Here is a 19,254-nt window from a genome sequence, read left to right as displayed (position 1 = left end):
GCTCCTTCTAACCACCCTGAATTAAGACTCAATGGCCAGAGGCACAGTAGCCTTCTTGAAACTATTAAACATGAAGACAAAAGCAAACACAAGGTAAAGGATAATGGAGCAGAAAGAACCTGGGTCCTTCAGTGGCATTGCTGAGCAGTTGAACCCACACCAGAAGTGGTCTACATCTGGACTCCAAGCAAAGAAACCCCATTTTGGGTGAGCCTTGTAGACAGGTCTGTTACCTGCAGCTGGACACATTCCTTACTGATAGACTAGCTGTTGCCCTTTTTGGTGATCAATCTTCTCTTCCTCTTCCCTAAATCCAGCCATCCGTTTCTTTTTCTTACTGTTTTGTTTATTTTTGAGAGAGAGAGAGTAAACAGGGCAGGGGCAGTGAGAGAGGGAGACACAAAATCTGAAGCAGGCTCCAGGCTCCCAGGTGTCAGCAGAGCCTGACGTGGGGCTCGAACCCATGAGCCGTGAGATCATGACCTGAGCCGAAGTCAGACACTTAACCACCCAGCATCCCTTTCTATGCTGAAGGAACTCATACAGAATGGCACCTTCTAATCAGGCACAGACTTACATAACCTAAAAGTATTTACAAACTAAAAAAAATAATATAAAGTACATACAAACTAAATTACAGGACTAATAAAACTGCTGAGGAATATTCCTTCACCTCTTTGTCTAAGAACTTCTTGAATCTGAGATACACGTCATACTTCCATGAGAAACTTACTATTTCCTGCTTTCTTTGGCAGTGTTTTAAGGTTTGGCTTGCCAGCTGTTATGATACACCCTGTTGGTTTCAAGGACTTTTCAGTGGGTCACATTCTCATTCCATAGAGATGAAACACACACACACACACACACACACACACACACACACACACACGCAAGCACGCACACACACCCATATGCCAAAAAAAAAAAAAAAAAAAAGTCTCCCAGGACTCAATTTTATTCAAATTGACTGAAAACTTAATTTGTTCTTCACAAAGTTCTGCTTTTTAGTGATACAGGTTTTATTTTTAGAAACTACATGTGAGCCACGTCTGGGTGGCTCATTCGGTTAAGCATCCAACTCTTGATCTCAGCTCAGGTCATGATCTCACGATCTGTCATGGGACCGACCTGCATTGGGCTCTGCGTGGACAGTGCAGAGCCTGCTTGGGATTCTCAATCTCCCCCTCTCTCTCTGCCCCTCCTCCACTTGCATACGCACTCTCTCAAAATAAATAAACTTTAAAAAGTGTTTATAAAAAGATTATATACAAAGTGTATATGTAAAAATTCTTATAAATTGTGCTATTCTATGTTGACTTAGGGTATTGTTACTATTCCTAACTCCTGGTAAAATATGGAAAAAATTCTGCTGGAACAATGATGTGCAGCCACTCCACTTTATAAATATATCCTCAGCACTCTTGAGATACTACTGGATTAGCAGGAATAACTGCTTTACAGAGGACTATTGTCCCTCACTGAAGTGAGGGAGATTAAGGATCTGAGGAAAAGGAAACAAGGCCTTGGCAATCTCTAAGGACCTAAGGAAAACTGCAAGGATATGTGCAGTAAAATGTTGAAAGCAGATTCTTTTCCATTTTTTTTAAAGTTTATTTATTTATTTTGAGAGCGAGTGAGTGCATGCTCGAGTAGGGGAGGAGCAGAGAGAGAGGGAGAGAATCCCAAGCAGGCTCTGTGATGACCACGCAGGGCTCAAACTCACAAACAGTGAGATCATGACCCAAGCTGAAGTCAGATGCTTGACAAAGCCACCTAGGTGCCCCTCTTTTCCAGTTTTAATAAGTGGAACAGGCCACAGGCTGTCCCCAAGAGGTGGAGACTAACAGTACATCTCACACAACCTGATGAAACAGGTGGTCAAGCCACAGGCTCAGTATTATGCACAGAACTCCTATTTAATGAGACGCTGAGAATCAACTGTGTTTGATTGTAGTCAAATAGAGTTGTAAAGGCTATTATTTTTCTTCTATGAAAAAACACTAAAGACAAAACCTCCAAATTTCACTAAGTGTTTATTGTTTGTATCTCATGCAGGTGGCTACAATAGGCATTTTGAAGCTACTCTAGCAGAGATACACATGATTTTAGCGAATCCCAGCTCAATGATGCACAAAGGCATATTCTCTCCAGCCACTATTATTTTGAAATGTATGATTGACCAAACTGGACTTTAACAAAAGAAAGGCATTACAGCAAACTCCTGATGGAGGAGATCTAGTTGTTCTCTATCTATTCCCAATGCCTGGCAAGCTTGGATGCAAACTAGATGAATGGCAGGGCTCCTGGGTGTTGGCCAGTCACTACGCATTTCATAAATAGGGACTGGGGTGAGGGTACTACTCTCAATGGTCTCTGTGCCATTGGAGAGAGACAGTCACAGTAAAATCCAAGTATGAAGATAATTCAGAAGTAATTTTGACTGCATATTGAAATGCTTTGCTTTTGGCCTCTTGTTTTTTGGAGAAAATGTGTCCAATTTAGAAGAGGCTAATTTTTAAAATGTAATCATCAATGTCAATATACACTGAAAATTTTTTATTTAAAAAAATTTTTTTAACATTTATTTATTTTTTTGAGAGAAAGAGACACAGGGCATGAGTGGGAGAGGGAGACACAGAATCAGAAGCAGGTTCCAGGCTCTGAGCTATCAGCACAGAGCCTGACACTGGGCTTGAACTCATAAATAGTGAAACCATGACCTGAGCTGAAGTCGGACACTCAACCAACTGAGCCACCCAGGCACCCCTCAAAATTTTTTTAAATGTTCATACCTTTGAATCATAATTCCAATGTGATGTCTACTCTAAAAATGTAATGAAGAAACAAGACCTTTATGTCCAAACATGAGAATTTAAAGGTTATTTTTGACAGAGGAAAACTGAAATGAATTATGATTCATTCTAATGATCATATAGCATTATAAATGACATTTATAACATACTTTAAACACATGGAGGATAGTTATAAATGAAAAACAAGATGTAAAAAAACATGGATAACACTATTTAAATAATTATATATGTCTAGAAAAACACTGGAGTGAAGTACAGTAAAATATGGAATGGGTACAATAAAAAGATTAATAATGATGGTCTTTATTTCAATGAGTTCTACAAGTTTCCATGATGTTTGTTTTTCTTGAGTAACAAAAAAGATCTTAATTGAAAACAAAATTAAATTAGCTCACATTCCCAGAACACCCATAAACTTCACAACAGCTGAAATTAATTAACAAGGATAAGTAAAGTCTAGAATTTAAAACCTACTGTAGTTTGTCCAAAAAGCTAGACATCTGACAACGGATCACTAACAGCAAAATAGTATCCTCGTGGTCTCAATGGGTCATTTGCATCTATTTAAAATTTTGCTTTTACACATTTGCCAGGGAACTAGGTAGAAGAGAATTTACTACATTTGGTTTTCTCAGTATTTTACCAAGGTAAAATAATCTTTAAGATTCTTTTGGATCAATATTCTATCCTTTTTTTTTTTTTTTTAATTTTTTTTTTCAACGTTTATTTATTTTTGGGACAGAGAGAGACAGAGCATGAACGGGGGAGGGGCAGAGAGAGAGGGAGATTCTGTAATCGGAAACAGGCTCCAGGCTCTGAGCCATCAGCCCAGAGCCCGACGCGGGGCCCGAACTCACGGACCCCGAGATCGTGACCTGGCTGAAGTCGGACGCTTAACCGACTGCGCCACCCAGGCGCCCCTATCAATATTCTATCCTTAACTCAATTCTGAGCAAACAAACATAAAATTCATTTGTCTCCCACTCCAGAATGTCACTTTGGGCAAAGTCATAACTAAGTCATTTATATACTCCACATCTAGCCATAGTTACATTATTTATAAGCTCATGAAGTCTGTAATTAAATTATAATGTATTTGTAGGCTACAAATGTGAATGTACCTTTGTGCATTTTTTCCATTCCAGTAGAAATTGCATTGAAAATATACACTTCTAATTATTAAAAAAAAAAAAAGAGAGAAAGAGAAATGAGGGGTAGGTGTATGTTCTTTGCTCCTATGCATTTTTATTGACCTTTTATTTTAATTTAGTCTAACTGCCTCTTCTGCCTTGCTACACTTCACACACCACCAGACAGACCACAGCTTTGTAGGCTCCTTTGGAAAGGGGCATTATCTTTCTCATCACTGCAAATTTCCTTATTATGGCACTTAGCACACAGCATTTACAAAAAGGTACTTGACATGACTCATAGGGAATCATTACAATATTCTACTTCTAATGACAGTGATGATCCAGGTAACCTTTGCTTCCTGAGTTAAGTGATGGGTGAACCCAGATGAGCCAGGACACAGCCTAATTGCTGAGTGTACATCTAGAGAGGGAGGAGAGGGCTGGTTTGGGGTAAAGTGAAGAATCGTGCCTGCAAGCCTGGCTCTGTGTGAGGGAAAGGTCATGCAGGAGGCTCTAGCTGGGGGCAGGGCTGGAGAGAGGAATGGGAGGGACTTTCCTGCTGTCCCTATAAAAACATAGTAAAATCTATACTTCTTACTAACACCTGTAGAATGGGAATCCTGCTTGCAGATGCACGAAGGGCAAAAACAGAAGCCTGTCATGGGTACAGTTGACAATAGGGATAGCATATGTATTTGTTAAATTGGATGCAGAGTCCAACAATTATCTACTAAGTACCTGCTCTGTGCCCAGAATGGTTATATGCCTTGGGACACACCAAGGAAGAGTGATCCATAGTGTGCTCTGCCTTCAGAAACCTGACAGTTCCCTAATGCTTGTCACTGATCTATTTCCAACAGTTGATCCTTATTATTCATGGATTCCGTATTTGTGAAGCCACCTACTCACTAAAATTTGTAACCCCCAAATCATTCTTGTATGTGCAGACTGGCGAAAAACAAAACAAAACAAAATCTGAGGTCCCAAACTGCTTTGTTTCTACTTTCATACTGTAAACAAGTATCCCCTTCACAGACTTTTTTTTTTTTTTTAATATATTTTTGTGTTTTATGTTGGTGACCTCGCTGTTTAAAATAGTGCCTGAGTTGATCAGTTGGTTGAGTATCTGACTCTTGGTTTCAGTATCTTGGTTTCAGCTCAGGTCATGATCTCATGGTTTGTGAGTTAGAGCCCCACACTGGGCTCTCTGCTGACGGCATGGAGCCTGCTTGGGATTCTGTCTCTCTCTCTCTACCACTCCCTGTCTCAAAAATAAACAAACATTTAAAATGGTCCCCAGGTATAGTGTTAAAGTGCTGTCTAGTGTTCTAAGCAAAAAAGGGTTATGTGTCTTACAGAGAAAAATGTGTTAGATAAGCTTCATTCAGGCAGGAGTTATAGGTTGTTGGCCGTGAGTTCAATGTGAACGAATCAATATATATTGAGGTGTCTATAAGCAGAAACATAAAGCAAAGCTATGTACTGATTGGTTAACAAAAATGTGATCAGGAACTTAACTGTGTTGCCCCTAAGAGCAATGGTTCAGTACTTAGTACACTAATTCAGCATTTGTAGGACTTTGTAAGAACTACCATTAATAATGAGAATGAACTGAATTTGTGACTTCCTCTATTGCTATTTAATGGAAGGGGAAAGCAGACGAGAAGTAAGCTTTATTAAGGGCCAACTGTGGGCCAAACACTGTGCTAAACATTAACTCATGTAACTCTCATAACCAATTTGTGAGGCAGGTAATATCTTTATTTTACAGATGAGAATACTGATGATCAGAGAGGTTAAGTAAATTTCCCAAGGTCACACAGCCAGTGGTAGAACAGTATTCCCTAATAATGCCTGGGAGATGATTGGGGGAGATGATAAAATTGAACTAACATTTGTTTTCAGTCTCAAGAGTTTTTGTAATAGTAGGACATAAGTATAAGGGGTAATTTTGGAAGATGACAATGAGGAAGAGTTCAGCCAAGTGACAAAAAATTCTCCTCTAGGTTGGGGGACCTAGAAGCTGGACAGTCACCTCTCCCTGTTAGAGATTCTGAGGGGGTGAGAGAGGGATGGGCTTCCCCCAGTGTAAAGGTTCTCCTTCCCCACAGGGCACATTATAATCTACTTTTATTCTTTCATTTACACAATAAGTATGTACTGAATACCTACTATCTTATCCCAACGACTGTTTAAACACTAGAGTTTCAACAGTGAACAAACAGATAAAAAGCACCAGGCTCGTGGAACTTATGTTCCAGTGACAATTTTTTTTCTTTCTTTTTTTTTTTTTTATTTTGAGAGAGAGGAGGAGGGGGAGGGGCAGGAAAAGAGGGAGAGAGAAGCCCAAGGAGGTCCTGAACTGTCAGCATGGAGCCCGACGTAGGGCTTGAACTCACAAACTGTGAGATCATGACCTGAGCTGAAATCAAGAGTCTGATGCTTAACCAACTGGGCCACGCGGGCACCCCTAGTGACAGAATTAAAAGATTGAGTCGTGTGTCTTTAGATTACTATTTTTCTTAAAGTACTGTGGTACTCCAATTTTTATTAATACCAACAAATACTGACAGTTGTAGAAATATTTCCATTCTGTCTGACTCAGATAACAGCACTGAAATGGCCAAGGAGATAAGCAGCAGCCAAACCACCATGCTGCTTGCGTTATCCTGAGTGTTCATGCTTTCTAGGGCTTCCATTTCCCACAGTGAACTAGATATTCTGAAAAGTTGTCCTGCTGTGAAACATTACATGCTGGATAAGTGCAGGAAAAATTGGCTCATCATTATTATAATTATCCTAATGAAATGGTGCACACCCAGTCACTTGAAGTCTTTTTAGAACAATGCTTCTGAACCTGGCCTGGACATTAAATCATCTGGGAGCTTTTAAAAGGCCTGCTGCCCAGGTTACACGCAAACCAATTAAATAAGAATCTTGGAGTAGAAGTCAGGCATCAGAATTTTATAAAACTCCCCAGGAGATTCTGATGTCCTGCCAAGGTCAAGAATCACCACTTTAGAATGGGATCGAGCACACGATGTACATGGAGAGTTGGTGGTCCCAGTGTTTTGTCAACTTTACTCACAATTGCTGAAGCTGGTAGATCTGAAAAGTTATCCAGCGTCTTAAATTTCCTCTCCATACCCTCATCTTCTGCTCTCCACCCTATGCTAGGAGGTGGATGGCATCACTTTTCAGGTAGATGCAAAGAACCAACCTAAGTGGGTACCTTCCTGAGTCTAAGTATTCCCGTTTATAGTTAAGTGTTTTGATTTTTTTTAAACTAGTTCCTGCTGAGGTACATGTAAAAGCCAAAGAAGAGACACATGAATTGCAAGCAAAGAAGAGACACAAATTCCACAAGTCTCCAAAGTCAAGGATAATACCCAATATGTACCTAATAAATATTAATCATACTCTCCCTCTGCCAATCTCAGTGATTTTGGTTCATATTCTTTTTTGTAGCCAATTATCTCTGGGTTTTTTGGTTTTTATATGAACCAAACAACAAAACACAAAAACATGTTCGATGTATGCAGGGAAGAAACAGACCAATCATTACTTAAGTGTCCTTTGAATCTAAAATGTCCTCTATACTTGAAAGGTGCTCTCAGGAAAAAAAAAAAAAAAGGGTGTGACATGAAAGATGGAGATACTCCATGTTGTAAAGCAAAGTGAACCCTCTGGCCAGCACCCTGGGTGGTTACTTGCATTTGACTCTGGGATCTCAGAGATGGAGCACGGCTCTCTGCCCTGGAATCCTTGAAGAACAATAACAAGACCTAGATGAAAGTTTCCAGGGATTTGGTTCTAAGAACATTACCCTGACATTTTGCTTGCAGAGTTCTAAACACAGGTTTCAGATCTAACTTGGGGAGATACACAGGGCGGTATTACATTTGGATTGGTCAAGTAAGACATAATGCATCACAGTCAAGGTGCTTATAAACTAACTCGTACCAGGGCTTATAATGCTAGGAACAACAAAAACTGAAATGAAACAGCATTTAATGAGACTTTTCTATGTGCCAGGTACCGAAGCTTTTCGTGTATTACCTCACTTAAGCTCCCAACAACCCTAAGTGGCAGACATTATTATTACACCAGTTTTGTAAGTAAGAAAACTATGAATCAAGGAGGTTTGGGTCACACAAGTAGTTAAGTTGCAAAGGGGGATTTGACTCATGTGGTCTGATTCCCAAGTTCACATCCTTAACCATTCTGCTGTATTTCCTCACTTGTATCAAATTTTGGCTGCTGGGTGACCAGAAATCATAAGAGTTGAAGACAACTGGTAGGGTCAGGCCTGGGATCGGCCTTGGAGACCTATCAAGCCCATGGTTATGGGGTTATGGCTGTCTCCCCTTCCTCCTGGACTGGGCCGGAGAGGGGCTCTACTGGGTTTGGACTGATACATGGAATAAGTGAGGATCCTAAAGTACCTGAAAAAACTTCAACCCAAAGCAGCACCAAGAAAAGAAGGGACAACCGTCTCCTGGATAACACCGACCTTTCAGAGGTAGCATGCCAACGTTTGGCTTATTTGTTATCTATGGGAGAATGCCACATGTGGTTCCTAAGTCTGGGGATGGAATTGGGGAGGCACACTGAGCAGTGTTCACCGTGTATCAAGTTGCTGGCCAAGCTCTGTAACTAACAAAGGGCTGGGACTGGAGAGAAAACCTCATTTCTTTGTGCTCAGGCAGGAGAAAGGGGCAGCATGCAATGATAGGCCAGGGAGGGAGGTGGGGGGAGGGGGGGAGGGGGAGGAGAGAGAGAGAAGAGGGAGAGGAAGAGGGAGAGAGAGAAAAGAAAGACGCCTCCAAGGAGGCAGGAGTGAGGGAGGGGCTGCTCACTTTCCCATATCACAACCAGGTCCAAAAGGCCTGCCCCTGCCCCAACAGTTCTCTTCTAGTGAACCAAAGCCTTGGTGGGGCACAAAGAGCTGAGCTGCATCAGCCTCTCCCGCCTGCTCCGCAGCGCTGATCTGAGGCACACCTGTGCACAGTGGGGCCTCTGGCTCCGAAGCTCTGGCCCATCAAAACTTGGCAGCTTCTTGCTCTCCGCCCCAGCCTGCCCTCTCCAGCTGGGCTGGGCATCTCTAATAAGCAGCCTCTCTGCATGGATCGCCTCGCCTCACCTCACCTCACCTCCTGTAACTCAGAGCGGCGCTGCTGCTTAAGCATTTCAAGCTCAGTCACATGCTCTACGGCTTCCTGGGGGGGGAAATTCCTTCGGAAGCCAGGGTTGCCGCGTAATTGCTGCAGCTGCTGCTGAAATCCACTTTCGGATTTCTGTTCCCGGAGCAGAAAGTTCTGAAAGCACCCGTGGAGAAGGAGCAGGCTTTGCATCCCTGCAGGCTCAGGCTACCCAGACAAATTCCTAAAGCCTCATTTCTGTGTGGTCTCTTTCAAAACCTTCTGAATGTTCCCGGAGATCTATTTCTTGATAAATTTTTCCTCCCTTGCTTGGGGTCAGGCCAGAAGAGAGAACAGATGTCAGATCTAAAGCTTTCCCAATTCAACCACTTGACCACTGGCCAGCTAATCTGCCATGATGTAAATGAAATGTCTTTGAGCCTTTCTTGCTGGGGGGGTGGGGTGGGGAGACAAGCCTCCAAAAAAGCTGGAGACGTCCCTGTTTCAAGAAAAACAACATGAAAGAACAGGGTGATTGAAGTCAGCTGCATTTCTGCCTGTTAGAATATTAAAGTGCTCTCTCTTTTTTCCTCTCAAAAAGTCAAAATGGATTATGCCGGAGTTCTCAAACCCCCACAAGGATTTTCCTTCTCTTGCATGTGATCACCTAACAAAATATATGCTTCAGTCTGTAAGGGGAGTAATCCCACAACGAATCCCAGCTCAGATGTGCAGTAAATATTATTATCCCAGCTGAGAAAACTGATGCCAGAGTGGTGCCGGGGTGGGTTGTGCAGGGCTCAGTCAGCACTCAGAACTAAAATTTCAGGTGAAGGGGAACACTGGAGTGTGTTGACAGTTATCTTAACTGTCTTTTCTCCTTCCTCACCTTACTCGGACTTACCAGAAAGCCTGGCAGATGATCAAACACCATAGAAACAAACGTTATGCTCCCAGAGGTCCTGCTTGGGAAAATATTCATGCTAGCTGCTCCCAGCACACCAGCCCTTCAAAAGCCTCTTGGCTGCAATTGAAGAGACTTTCCAATCTGGCCCTGGAAGGACTGCCACTAGACTGAGCTATCTGTACGCAGCGCCCCTTCGATACATTCTTTTAAGAAATATCATTCTGCGCTGCATGTAATAGGACATTTATTATAAGGTGAACCACAAAAAGCCAAGTAAACTAAGACATTAACTTTGTTATCATAAAGAATTTCTATTTTATGCTAAAAGAAAGAGCTCTTCTAGAGCTATTTATACAGGGATGTATCATATATCCCCGATCAATTCATCAAAAAGAAACTGTAAGATAAATGTATTAAGGTATTCTACAATGCACTATGTAGAGTTCTTGCTCCCAAAGAATTTACAGTCTAGTCAATAAGGACTCTTTACATTTGGTGCTGCACACTTTATAGTGATTTCATATCTGTTTTATACTCTGACATTCACAATAATCCTGTGAAGGAGTACACCAAACTGTGCCTTCATTTATTAAATGCATTACCCTGAAGTTTTGAAGGTGTTGCTTTTTCATAGTAAACTCTATTTTGAACATGTTGGCTTGTCCTTGGCCCTCTTGGTGTAAGTAAGTAACATCATACCACAGGAATGGGGCACTGTCTACACTGGGTTACTAGGTTTGTTTTATCTGGTCTGAACCTACCTACCTACTTTCCTTCCTTCCTCTCTTTTTTTTTTTTTTTTTCCGAGAGAGGGCATAAGTAAGCAAGGGGCAGAGAGAGAAACAGAGAAGCAGTGCTCGAGCTCACAAACAATGAGATCATGACCTGAACTGAAGTCAGATGCTTAATGGACTGTGCCACCCAGGCGCCCTGGTCTGAACCTTTCTTTTCAGACACAAAAATGCTCTGCAACCTCAACGTGCTTTTGGACGCAGTCCATTTCTGGTTGATTCCTCTCTCTGGTAACCCACTGCTTGGTGGAGGCATTGAGAGAGGTGGGGCTATTGCTCAATCCAGCTTTTTCTTTTTTGATTTTGGGGGCTTCAAGCCCAGTGCTGAGCCCAATGTGGGGGTTGAACTCACCACCCTGAGATCAAGGCCTGAGCTGAGGGATGCTTAACAGACTGAGCTGTCCAGGCACCCCTCCAGCTGTTTCTAATAACCTCACCTAGCTTTCTTTTGTAGAACGGTAAAGTCGATTCAACAAATTAGCTTTTTCTAAGGCACCAGATCATTTTGCCACTAATCCAACTTGAGAAAAAAAGAGTTCAATTATTTAACTCATCAATTTTAAGTAAAAATAAATAAATAAACATTTTCCACCTCCCCCACATGTTATCAACCCTGGCTTTCTTCTACAGACCTCTTCACTTTCTTGTGTAGGCTTTGTGGGGGTAGTGGGGTGCTGGTCTTAACGGACCTGAAAAACCCACCCAGAACAGCCTTGGGAAAGCTTTCCTTAGCTATTTCTAGTCCCTCCCACCCACCCTCCTAAAGAGTAAAGGTCTCCCTGAGAAATCTTTAAAATTGCCTAATATAAGCTAACATTCATTTACACACACGTCTTCTTCCATCTCAAATCTTTCTAACAGTGCTGCCCTGGATCTAAATTACAAAAAAAGGTTACATTCATATGGCCCCTAGCTTAAAAGTTCTTTTGACGATAGTTCAGGGTTCCATTTTAGTAAAGCTGCCAAAAACAAGATGTTGTCTTACAATTAAAAACACAGATGAGGTGAGATCATTTGTGGGGTAGCTTGAGGTAAAGGAAGCACTATAATCTTATCCACTGTGGGCAGGAATTTAGAGTGAAGGAAGGCTGGCCAGCCTTGGACTCCATCCAGGAGAGTTTTGTCGCTAAACTACCCAAAGAGAGCCTTATAAGGCAGTCTCTTGTAGAAGGCAAGTCTGCAGTAAACCGGAGAGCAGGCTCGTGGGGAAGGATGGAAATCCTATTTAGCGGTGTCAATAAATGCCTGATCAGCTCAATCATTCCATCTCACAGGCCCAGGGTATAAAAGATTTTTAAAGTTATAACAACCTCTTCTACAGGTTTCCTCTCCTCACTGAGGTGATCTCTCAGCTCCCCAAAGAGAATCTTTGAAACTGAATTCTCCAGACTCCCATGTGAGCATGTTATGGTATTCAACAGTTTTTACCAGCAAGTTCTTCCTACTGTGTATTCTAAATGTGCCTCATGGCTACTTAATTCCAGGCCTTTTAATTCCATCTCCTGAGGAACTGTAGAACAGTAGGTCAGGCACCTTCCACTTAATAACTAATTCCCAACCATGAAGAAACATTAACTTGTTCTTTGGATTATTTTCCTCCAAAAGAATCTTAAGTCCTTTAAGACCCCTTTGGCAAGGCTGCCTATTTTCTTTTCTAAAGCTTCTTCAGGTTTTCAAATCCTTACTAAAATGCAATGATTAAAACTAGGTAAACTAAAAATGAACCAGTGATTCACTTAACTTTCTAGAAGTTTCTGTGCTTAAGAAGGGCAAATGAGGCCAGAAAAAATTTTAAAGCATTTCTGTTGGTCTGGGGTGGACTTTTTGGGAGGTGACATTTTCTGTTTCTGATCTGAAAGCAGACGGAGGAATGGGAATTGTGGGCGAGAGAGGAAGAGCTTCCTGAAATAAGCAAGTGGGTTATAATTTGGGAGCAGGGCTAGCTAATGAGCAGAGGATGTGTGGGTACTTTGTAGGGAGTCATTTATAAGAAAAAAGCGCAGTACAATGGGCTTGTCTCTGCCAAGCAACACACAGCTTGCCATGGGGGTTAAGAGCCCGGATTTGACAATGCTTCTAAGATCTGAGAAACGTAAGGTCTTGTGAAGAAGTCTAGGCAGCTTTTGCTGGGATTATTGTAACAGCCTCCTAAGGTAGTCTCTGACTGCAGTCTTGCCCCTCTTCCAATCCCATTCTAAGGGTGGCCAACACAGATTTTTAAAAAGCATAAATCCAATGTTATCACCGAATAGGTCCCTCAGCTCTGGTGATCACCTCTAAACTTCAATGCATCTAAACTTCTCCATCCTTGGGGTCAAGTGTTCAGCAGTCACCTCTGCTCTCCTGTTCTGCGAGGCAGCCCTATGGAACCATGTGCTATTCCTTCTGCTGCTAATGCTCTTCTCTCCATTCTAAGTCCGTTCCAACCCCCATGCTAGCTCTTCTCCAGCCAATTCCTTTACATCCCCATCTCAGGACCTTACTCTTCCAGGAAGTCATTCCTGGCCCTTTTTCTACAAGTTTGGGTTAAGGATCCCCCTCATCTGGGCTCTGTGGCCATCTTTATGGTATAACTGTTAGTTTACAAAGTATTGCATGGACTTCCGTTCCCCCCATCCCTGGAGATAAACCAGACCATTAGTAATCTCATTTAAGTTTCAAACCCCTATTCCAACTTTCAGTAAAGTTCTACAATTCTGGTACCAGTGGCAATGTGTTTTTTTCATGCCACCAAGCAATTCTTTGATAGCAGCTGTGCATCCTACTGTTCAACTCTTTTCTGACACTATCTACCTAGAGATAGTGTTAGATCACACAGCTCGGTCCCACAAGACTGCACTCCCACTTCAGATGCCTATCCCAAGTCCAGTTGGTCACCTGTGCTTCTGACTGGCCATAAACTGGGTTCCAACGACTCCCTCTCCTTGGTTCAATGGATTGCTAGAATGCTCACAGAATTCAGAGAAACACTTTACTTACAAAATTACCAGTTTATTATAAAAGGATGTAACTCAGGAACAGCCAGACAGGAGAGATATATAGGGCAAGGTATGGGGGCAGGGGTATAGAGTTCCCATGCCCTCTCCAGGAGGGCCATTCTTCCAGCATTTCCACATGTACACCAGCACGGAAGTTCTCTGAACCCATCCTTTTGGGTATTTGTGGAGGCTTTGTTACATAAGCATGCCTTAATGATTCGATGACAATCATTGGTGATCTCCAGCCCCTCTTCCCTTCCAGGGGGTGAAGAGTAGGCCTGAAAGTTCCAACCCTTTAGTCATGTGGTTGGCTCAACTGGCAACCAGCCCCCAACCACAGTCCCAAAGTAACTCATTAACATACAAAAGACACCCCACCACTCTCCATACCTCGGAAATTCCAAGGGTTTTAGGAGCTTTGCTGCAGAAACAGGCAGGAAGATCACATATATATTTATTATTATAAATCACAATATCACAAGTTCATAACTCATTGAAGGACAGTAACAGAACATGGACATTTGAATGATAGGTTATCAAAATAAAATGAGCCTAAAATGAGCTTCTCAAAGAACAAATGTTTAAAGTCCATCAAATAAAACTAACGTTAAGAGTTCAGGATAAGAGAGGAAGAGGAGTCAAACGTCAGATGTATTCCCGGGCCTAGACTTCAGAAAGGCAGAATATACAAGAAGAAAAGAGAACAGACAAGCAGGAGAGTCCACAGCCTGCATTTCCAAACAGGAAGGCCCTTTCTTACGTGGATTTCTTTGTTTAATCAACAAATATTTATAAAGCGTCCAATAGCCAGCTACTGTGTTTATAAATAATTATAAGACAGAGTCCCTCTTTTAGGATGCTCCTATGAGGAAAACAGACATCCAAAGAGTCCTTTGGTGGGGGGGGGGGGGGTACCTGGGTAGCTCAGTTGGTTAAGTGTCCAACTTCGGCTCAGGTCATGATCTCATGGCTCATGAGTTTGAGCCCCATATTGGGCTCTGCTGACAGCTCAGACAGAGCCTGAAGCCTGCTTTGGATTCTGTATCTCCCTCTTTCTCTCTGCCCTTCCCCTGCTTGTGCTCTCTATCTCTCAAAAATGAATAAACATTAAAAAAAAAAATTAAAAAAAAAAAAAAGAGTCTCTTTGGTTTGTCCCCCCCTGCCTTTTTTCCCTTCCCATATATTCATCTATTTCACAACACTGAACCTTAACAACAACTCTGAGATAGGTATGATTATAATCCTTATATTAAGGGTGAGGAAACCCAGGCCCAAAGAGGTCAAATAATTTGCTTAAGGATCAGTAAGTGACAGTTACAATTCACACGCAGGGAGTTTGGTTCTAGAGCTCAGTGTCTTAACTATTCTGCTAGAATGCCTCTTGCTTATATACACACAGCATGTGTGCAATAAATATTGTTGAAAAAGGACTGGAAGCCTACAGAGAACTGAAGGACATCATTAAGGGGGTAGAGGGTAGGTGGAGCCAGGGGAGTCAAGGAGCTTCCTGGAGAAAGGGACAGGCCCTGATCTTGAAGGCCTAATGTTCAAAGGGCGGAAAGACAAGTGAGGGCAAGGGGGTGACTGTGAACAACAGCAAATAGCAACACTTACTGCGGCTGGACCATGACTGGGTTGGAGGGAAGAGGCCAAAAGAATACAGTTATGGTAAAGAGCCTCATTCGTCCTGATAGGTGGTTTGAATTTAGTTCTAGAAATGCTAAACACAGAGACTCTTAAAGAATTCTGGGGCACCTGGGTGGCTCAGTCATTAAGCATCTGACTTCAGCTCAGGTCATGATCTGATGGTTCATGAGTTCGTGTCCCACATTGGGTGAGTCCGCTTCTCTCTCTCTCTCTCTCTCTCTCTCTCTCTCTCTCTGCCTCTTGCTCACTTGCGCCCTCTCTCTCAAAAAATATAACAAAAAAACAATGAATTCTGATTCCACAATTAAAAACTGTGAGGGAGAAGAGGAGGAGAGGGGACCCAAAGGGACCAACGTGGTTGAAACGGAATTGCCAAGAAGCTCAGATTTAAAGGACCAGGAACAAAAGGTGTTAATCAAGAATTGGAATAAAGGAGCACCATGTTCTCTTCCAACCATGAGATTTTAATACATATATCTCAGCACCTCTATATTAACTTTTTTTTTAAGTTTATTTATTTTGAGAGAGGGAGAGAGAGAGAGAGAGAGAGCACATGCACAAGTCGGGGAGAGGCAGAGAAAGAGACAGAGAGAGAGGGAGAGAGAATCCCAAGCAGGCTCCACACTGTCAGTGCAGAGCCTGTCATGGGGCTCGAACTCACGAACCTCAAGATCATGACCTGAGCTGAAATCAAGAGTCGGACGCTTAGCCAACTGAGCCACCCAGGTGCTCCTATATTAACCCTTTATTAAACTGCATTGTCACATCCCCTCTTCCAGTTACTCATGACTTCAGGGACTTCAATAATGACACTAAATGCATGATGGCAGTTCCAACCTTTGAGATTATCTTTCAGACATACTTTCAAAAAGGTGGCTTTGCCTCTTATCACAGGTACAGAAAACAAGCAGACTAAGATCTTTTCCCCAGACAGTGGGTAAGTGGTAATCTCAGAAAAGAAGAGGATGATTGGGAGTGTCTCCAGCCCCCCAAGGAAGGCACACAGGGAGGGGAGACTGCAACCTGTGTGGATACATTAATTAGCAGGACCAGATCTGTTCTGTGCATCCCCAGCTGTAGAACATCTAGCACAGTGCTGACACCAGCTATCTGCTCAATAAATGTTGGTTAGTGAGATCAGCAGGAATGTCCCCTTCCTCTCAACACTTGAGGAAGCATAACTTGAAATTCCTCTCAGGGTAGAAATGGCTGGAGGAACCTAGAAAACACATTTCCTATTCTTTGCAAAGCCCCAGTACTAAATGGCACAGAAATAAATGGCACTCTGTCAGATTTGCCTCTGTAGCTGTCAAAACACATCCACATCAGGAGAAATATATTAGGAGATACGGTTTTAGTCCCATTTGTCTCTGCTGTAGACAAGCACACTGGTAGACCTCACATTCTTTTCTGCTTTCTCTGACATTCTCCTACAAATGGTCCCAGGCACCACACCCCCATCTCTAGATTCAGACTGGGAAGAAAAGGCTAATTTTGTCAAGGTTTCCAGTTTTGGACGCTATTTCACTTAACATCTTCCTAAACAAAAAGAAAAACCAGGTCCACATCTTCAAGGGATTTGCAGTCTGGAAAGATGCTGGGGAACGGGGTGTACATGGTAATGAGGTGATAGGATTAGTTCTCTACAACTATCACTCTCAAGATTTTATAATCCCACTGTGCATTTAGAGACACAAATAGCAAGAGAGAAAAAGGGATAAAACTAGCTACGGGCTAGAATTGACAACAATGCTTAAACAATCCCCAAGCTAACCTTTGGCTGTGATAAGCAAGTCCCAATGATCTGGAAAGACTGTGGGGAAAAATTCCCCTTAGAATGTTTATAAGAAAATCTCAGTATTTGGAAGGAGTTTTTAAACGATGCACATTTCTCTTTTCAAGATATGACTGATAAATGAGATCCAAAAAAACAAATGACTGTTTCTGTTGGAAAAGTATATGAATTATTTTGGGTTGTGATTTTCCAAGTTCAAGGTGATGATGGTAATATAAATAGTCTACAGTAAGTTACATGATTTAAAGCTTTCAATAGTGAACTCTGAAATGAGTGACATACGACCTATCAGAGTATGGGCTTCTGGGAAAAACTCTAAAAAAAGAACTATTTGGAAAGTGTGGAGAAAGTCTGAGCTGTGCTTAGAGAAGCAACTGCTTCTGTCATTTCAGGAGAACTGCCTCCCTCCCTTTTGCTGTGTTGGCTGGGGCTAGGAGAGGGACTGCCAAGGTTGGATCTCTCTAACATTTCCCTATGGAAAATGTTATTTCAGACAGAGTTAAAAATCTCCGAGGTTTTTTTCCCCTTACAAGTCCGGGCTCTTATTTATTTTCCCCTTTCATTTATGGCAAGTTTGGATCTGTCTGGAATAAAATAAATGATCAAACATAACCTCAAAGGCATTCCTGCCGAACAGTGCATCCTGGGGACGAATTACACACAAAAAAGGGACAAGAAAGAAAAACAAAATGGTCACAAGGTTCACAGTATAAACTACATCATAAAAACATTCTTCAAAGACTTTGCACTTTTTGCCCACAAATAATTAGCTAGATTATTGTTTGAGAATCGTTAATTTCCAGTAAGTGAATTACTTTCTCTAACATTAAGAGACAATGAAATCCAATTTTTAAAATTCTTACAATCTAGCCAGTTAAACGTGGGACAAATAACTTCTCTGACAGTCCTTTACTTTGTATTTCAGCGTCAAACTCTTCCCCCTTCACTCTTGATTTCACTTCTATATCCACACAAGCCAAGAAAGAAGGACGAGAAAATGACATCTCTGGGTTTCCAAAAGAATGGGGGCAGCTTTTGCTTATCGACTTGCCAGCTGTCAGTATGAGCTGGGTCGCGGGAGTCTTGTGGTGCCAGAAAAACTTTTCTATATATACACTCGCCCCGCAAAACCTCACTTCTTGGCGCACGCAACAAGCTTCCAAAATAAAACCCCGAGAGAGAGAGAGAGAGAGAGAGAGAGAGAGAGAGAGAGAGAAGAGGGGGCGTTGCCTATGCCTCCTAGCCTCTCAGAGGCGCCCAAATCCTCCCCTCGGATCCGTCTCCCGGATGCCCAGGGAAGTATCCCGGGGCACAACGGCCGAGTACGCCCCGCCGGGTCTGACCCGCGAGGGGGCGCGCGGCCGACGGGGCAGGGTTGGAAGGGAAAGCGCTCGTGCCCACCTTGCTCGCAGGTGCCCTTGCTGACCTGGGTGATAGCCTTCTCCCCGCGGCTCTCGGCCCTCAGGCTGGCGGCGCGCAGCTGGCACCCGCTGGAGTAGGTGATGCCGTCGCTACCGCACACCGGGTAGCGGCTCTTGCACACGCACACGCCGCTCACCCCCGGGCCGCCGGCTGCTGCCCCGGCTTTACCCTTCCGCCTCTTGCGGCTCTTCACGCACTCCATGCCCGGCGCGCAGTGCCCCCTGCCGGCGCCGCCGCCCCCGCACGGCTCGCCCTCGCCGCGGGCGCACACAGGGCAGCAGCCACAGGCGTCGCGGGTCTCGCCCAGAGGGCAGCCCCGCGGGGGCAGGGGCGGGCAGGCGGCCGGCTCGCAGGGGCCGCAGACGTCCGAAGAGGAGGAAGAGGAGAGGGGCAGGAGCAGGAGCAGCAGCCCGGCCGCGCTGAGGAGCAGGGCGCGCAGCGGCGGCCACTCCATGGCTGGGCGCGGAGGCGGCGGGAGCGCGAGTAAGCCTGATCCCGCAGGCTGACGTTTTAAACCCCGCGCCCCGCCCGGCCGGGCCGCGGGAGCCACACCCCAGGGCGGTGAGAGCGCGGCCGCCCCGGCGGCCGCGCTCTCACCGCCCTGGGGTGTGGCTCCCGCGGCCCGGC

General features: G+C 43.5%; 1 protein-coding gene across 1 annotated transcript in view; it reads right to left on the bottom strand.

Moving 5' to 3' along the window:
* IGFBP7 (insulin like growth factor binding protein 7) overlaps positions 1–19,134 on the bottom strand; it is a 70,982-nt gene extending 51,848 nt beyond the window's left edge. The window contains exon 1 of the mRNA XM_040482780.1: positions 18,607–19,134. Within this exon, the coding sequence (XP_040338714.1) occupies positions 18,607–19,081 (475 nt within the window). The 5' untranslated portion in view covers positions 19,082–19,134. The remainder of the gene's footprint in view (positions 1–18,606) is intronic.
* Between the last annotated feature and the right edge of the window lie 120 nt (positions 19,135–19,254).

The sequence above is a fragment of the Herpailurus yagouaroundi genome, unplaced genomic scaffold (genome assembly GCF_014898765.1).
Source record: "Herpailurus yagouaroundi ecotype Mexico unplaced genomic scaffold, PumYag 28, whole genome shotgun sequence".
Classification (NCBI taxonomy): Eukaryota; Metazoa; Chordata; class Mammalia; order Carnivora; family Felidae; genus Herpailurus; species Herpailurus yagouaroundi.
Note: the sequence above shows the minus strand (reverse complement) of the source record. Positions and strands in the feature narration are given on the sequence as shown.